Raw genomic sequence first — 5,410 nt, forward strand, 5'->3', positions numbered from 1 at the left:
TGCATCGGCAGGCGGACTCCCAACCACTGCGCCACCAGGGAAGCCCCAGAAATAGTTTTATACTCATTGCATGGGTAGGCATTCTCCACGTTATGCTAGAATCATGACTTTTACAAGTAAAATTCCTTGAACTGTGCAATTAGACAAAAAAACAATGTTTCTCAAACGCAAAAACACTTGAGGTTTGTGGTTCTCAATGATAGATTCCTCACGTGGGAAAGACTTAGCCTTTGCTCTGGCCTGAAGGACGTTAAATGTACAAACTGTAGAGTGGGAAGGTGAGCTAAGTGTGTCTCGGGGTGAACATACAAACTGCAGAGTGAGCTACACGTGCTTGGGGGCCGGAGCAGTGCGCACCCTTCCAACCTTGCAGGCACTGGCCAGCAAGCCGTCTTCTTTCCACTTGCTGCTTCCTTCAAAGTTCACAAGAGGTACTCCTTGCCATTATCTTGCCCACTTACTAAAAGCAGCCACATCCTAAATTCGTAATATTCATACCAGAAGCATGAACGTCTACTCATACAGTAATTACATTAAGTTTAGAAAACTCCAAGCTTGAGAAGTGAGCATTTTTGGTCCTACTCAGACACTGAAATTTTTGGGTGCAACATCACCCAATGCTTTGAGAAAAGCAGGGTCAGTAACAAAGTGAGTCTTAACCGTGCAAAGGTTACTTTGTATAGCTGGGGCCCCAGCAGGTAGTGTTCCTGGTGTATACTTATTTACACATAAATTGACTGTTTTTTATACCAGGTCGTTTGCATCTGGACTAGTGTCTCCGTGGATGAATCATGTTTAGATGTTTGAGTGTATTAATTCATTTATTATTATTTCTAAACAACATTTCAGAATCAAATTGGAGGAGGAAATGGAAGCATGAGCCCGTTTGGGGTGTAAACTACGTTAAATTAGTGGTGACACCTGGTACTGACATCCGTCTGTATCTCATCAAATCAGACCCCGATGGTGAGGATTCCTGGACCCTGATGCCCAACTAAGCAAGAACTTGGCAGCTTTATGAAAAGCTTAAAAGGATTTCAACGTTTTACACGGCGTTTACTCACAAGGTTCAGTAGTATCTGAACTAGACCAAGACCATGGCTGTGTAGGCACACAGGCCCTGGGCTGTCTTAGCCGAGGGGACAGCTTTGCCGTGGGGTCCCGGGCCGCGTGGTGAACACGGTGAGCGGGTAGAAGTGGGTTCTGGGACCACCCTTTTCCATCCTGAACGAACGGCACCGAGAAAACAGAAAAAACCCCAAACAAAGTGCCTCCCTCTGGTGGCCGCCCCACAGCTGGGGTCTGTCTTCTTCCTGAGCAGTGGGCCCACCCCACCTGGGGAAGGGCTTCCGGAGACCCCCGCCTGGGCGCCTGACGCGTGAGGGGCCCCAGGAGGAGGCCTGGCTGAGCAGCAGTTCACAGACAAACTCTGTTGTGACGAATCAGGGGCCCATCGAAAGGGCCCTGCACCCGGGACAGACTTGCTGAAGTGGGCAGGGACCCCGGCAGCACCCTGGCGTCAGGAAGAGACCCTCGGCCCGCAGCTTCACGCAGAAGAGGGAGGAGCTGGTTCATGTGTCCAGCCCCCCAGCTGTTCGGGGGGCTCCCTGGACCCTGGCCCACAGTCCAGCTGGCAGAGGGGGCGGAGGCGGTGGCCTGGGCTTGTGGACACGCAGCCTTGCCCCACCCAGGATCGGACGTGTAAGCAGACAGAAGCCACAGCTGCCTGCCCTTCCCTGGGGAGGGAGAAAGTCGATGGAGAATCTCCAGGACCCTGGCTAGGCTGACTGGTGGGATCTCTCCTGGGTGAGGACAGTCATGAGGCCAGGGAGAGGCATCTGCTTCGTCTAATGCACAGACACCAACAGACAGTCACGGAAAATGAAGAATCAGGCAAAGACGCTCCAAACCGAGGAATGAGACAAATCTCCAAACCCTACTGGAGAGCAGTCACACGATGTACCCGACAGAATTAAAGGCATCTGTCATAAGGGTGCTCGCCAAGGTCAAGAGAACACGTGGGAACAAGTGGAATGTCAACGAAGAGACAGAAATGTAAAAAAAAGTACCAAACAGAAATCAAGGAGCTGAAGAATACAATAACTGAACTAAAAAACTCACTAGGGGGACTTTGCTGGTGGTGCAGCGATTAAGAATCCACCTGCTAATGCAGGGGACATGGGTTCGGTCCCTGGCCCGGAAAGATCCCACATGCCGTGGAGCAACGAAGTCCGTGTACCACAACTACTGAGCCTGCGCTCTACAGCCTGCGAGCCACAACTAATGAGCCTGCATACCTAGAGCTCCGCAACAAGAGAAGCCACCGCAATAAGGAGCCCGTGCACCGCAACAAAGAGTAGCCCCCGCTCGCCACAACTAGAGAAAGTCCGCGTGCAGCAACGAAAACCCAACACAGCCCAAAATAAAGAAAAAAACACAAAAAACAAAAAAAACTCACTAGGGAGGTCACCAAAGTAATCTACAGTCTACAGGTTCAATGCAACCCTCGCAAAAATCCCAGTGGCATTTTTAACAAAAAAAATTTCTAAAATTCACACGAAACCACAAAAGACCCCAATAGCCAAATCAATCTTGAGAAAAAGAACAAAGCTGGAGGCACCAGGTTTCCTGGTTTCAAACGATATTACAAAGCTACAGAAATCAAAACTGCATGAACTGCCATACAGACAAACACAAAGACCAGTGGAGCAGCATCGAAAGCCCAGAAAACATCCACACAGACACGGCCAACTGATCTTCAACAGGGTGCCCAAAACTCACAGCAGGAAAGGGGTAGTCCCTTCAATCGGGTGTTGCTGGGAAAACTGGACACTCACATGCAAAAGAATGAAACTGAACCCTTATCTCACACCTTACACAAAAATCAACTTGAAGGCGGAAATGCAAGACCCAAAACTCCTAAAAGAAAACACAGGGAAAAAGTTTCATGGCATTGGTTTTGGCAATGATTTCATGAATATGATACCAAGAACACATACAACAGAAACAAAAATAAACAGTTGGGACAACATCAAACTAAAAAGCTTCTTCACAGCAAAGGAAACAATCAACAGAGTGAAAAGGCAAAATCTACAAAGTGGGAGAAAATACTTGCCAACCATATGTGTAATAAGAGATTAATCTTGAACATATATAAAGAACTACAACTCAACAGTAAAAAATAACAAAGAATCTGAGTTAAAAATGGGCTAAGGGCTTGGACAGTTTTCCAAAGACGACATACAAATGGCCAACAGATAGACGAATAAATGCTCACTGTCACCAGTCATCAGGCAAATGCAAATCAAAAGCCAGTGAGATGTCATCAGAGAAACAAAGACAATAAGCTTTGGTGAGCATGTGGAGAAAGTGGACCTCTGTGCACTGCTGGTGGGAAGACACAACGGTGCAGCCGCTGCGGAAAACAGTGGGGGCGGTTTATTTTCTAAAAACAGAGCTACCTGATGACCCAGTAAAGGAACCGAAATCAGAATGTGGAGGAGATATTAGCACCTCTACGTTCACTCACAATAACTAAGACTGAAACACCCAAGGAAGATGTGCTTCACACACGTAATGGAAAACTGTTCAGCCTGAGAAAAGAAGGAAACCCTTCAATGTGCAATGACATGGCTGGACCTTGAGGATATTCACTCAGCGAAATAAACCAGGAACAGAAGAGAAATATGGCATGAGTCCACTTATGTGAGGCATCTGAAATAGTCCAGTTCCTAGAATCAAAGTGTGGATGGCAGTTGCCAGGGGCTGGAGGGAGGGGAAGCGGCGAGTTACTGACCAACAGGAGTGAAGTTTCAATCATACAAGATGAATGAGCTCCAGAGGCCTGCTGTGCATCTGTGCCTACAGCTGACGATAACGTGCAGGACACTTAAAGATTTGTGAAGAGGACAGATCTCATGTTGGGTGTAAGATAACATAATGTGAAATAAAAATTTTAAAAGATATGTATGTAGACATATATTACTTTGTTTTTTTTTAAAAAAGTATTTGAGGGGCTTCCCTGGTGGCGCAGTGGTTGAGAGTCCACCTGCCGACGCAGGGGACGCGGGTTCGTGCCCTGGTCCGGGAAGATCCCACATGCTGCGGAGCGGCTGGGACCGTGAGCCATGGCTCCTGAGCCTGCGCGTGCGGAGCCTGTGCTCCGCAACGGGAGAGGCCACAGCAGTGAGAGGCCCGCGTACCGCAAAAAAAAAAAAAAAAGTATTTGAAACAAAGAAAAAGCATGTTTTCTAGGGCTTACAAATACTGCCAGTTACTGAGTAAGACACACGATCCACCGAGTCTTCTGTTGCGATGTGGCAGGAAGCCTAAAAGAGTTGTTTAAAATGATTAAAATGGAATTCAACGAAAATGAGCTTCTTACGGATTGTAATACTCTAATCCAGCCTGGTGATGCTGTGACAGCACAGGCCACGAGGGACCAGCAACATGGGCATCAAGCGGGTGAAGGTGCCACACTAGCCGCTCACCTCCCGCTGTGGAGCACAGATGCCGTCTGGGGAGTGCCTACCTTTAGGAGCATCCAGGAGATGCAGGTGAAGGGCGTGCTCATCTCCAGGAGCAGCGTGATCATGGGCAGGTAGTGGCCCGCTTGGAGGTTGACCACGGAGCCGAGAAACCCGAGGAAGGCGAAGAGGTGGTGGACGGCCAGGAACCCGTCGAACGTGCGGAACAGCGCGTTGGACACGTGGAGCGCGAGGTTCTCGAAGAGGAAGAATCCGGTTGCCGTGGTGATGTGGAACCAGCACCAGTTCTGCTGGCCGAGCACCTTGTCGGCCTGGAGCACGGGGTCCAGCAGCAGCGCCCGTAGGCCCGCCGCGGTGCCCTGGATGCCAAAGACTGCGCGCGTGGCCGCCAGGTTCCAGAAGACCTGCTCTCGCGCCCCCAGGGAGCGGTAGGTGGCGTTCAGGGAAGATGACAGCTGGTGGCAGGCCACGAAGACGCCCAGGTAGAAGGTGCAGCCGGCGGCCACCAGCGCCCAGCGGACCTGCCCGGAGGTGCAGTCCAGGTCAAAGATGCTGCCCGCCGGCCCGCTGCTCGGGAGGCTCATGCTGCCGACGTCGTACAGGCTGGGCCGGGGTCCACACGCTGCACCAGGCCACGGCCCCGGGACCCTCATGCGCCCATCCTCCACCTGGACAAAGAAAAGAGCCTTGACCCTCTGCTGGTTGAAAGGAGCCGGGGCGCAAGGCTGCTGCAGCCCCACAAAATGCATGTTAAGAGCTCGTCTCCTCATGCTTATGTGCGCTCAGCGCCACAGGAGCAGAGCAAAACACATCCGCTAGTGGGGCAGGAGCACGAGAGCAAGTGACACGAGGGACGGACGGGGCAGGAACAGACACGGTCCCGACTCTCCAGTGGATGCCCCCGTGGTGGCAGTGACAGCCCA

At 50.8% G+C, this 5,410-nt stretch overlaps 1 protein-coding gene across 1 annotated transcript in view; it reads right to left on the reverse strand.

Moving 5' to 3' along the window:
• CLN8 (CLN8 transmembrane ER and ERGIC protein) overlaps nt 1-5,146 on the reverse strand; it is a 7,894-nt gene extending 2,748 nt beyond the window's left edge. The window contains exon 1 of the mRNA XM_007470025.1: nt 4,532-5,146. Coding sequence (XP_007470087.1) covers nt 4,532-5,140 — 609 coding nt within the window. The 5' untranslated portion in view covers nt 5,141-5,146. The remainder of the gene's footprint in view (nt 1-4,531) is intronic.
• Nucleotides 5,147-5,410: the final 264 nt, after the last annotated feature.

The sequence above is a fragment of the Lipotes vexillifer genome, unplaced genomic scaffold (genome assembly GCF_000442215.2).
Source record: "Lipotes vexillifer unplaced genomic scaffold, Lipotes_vexillifer_v1.1 scaffold1980, whole genome shotgun sequence".
NCBI lineage: Eukaryota > Metazoa > Chordata > Mammalia > Artiodactyla > Lipotidae > Lipotes > Lipotes vexillifer.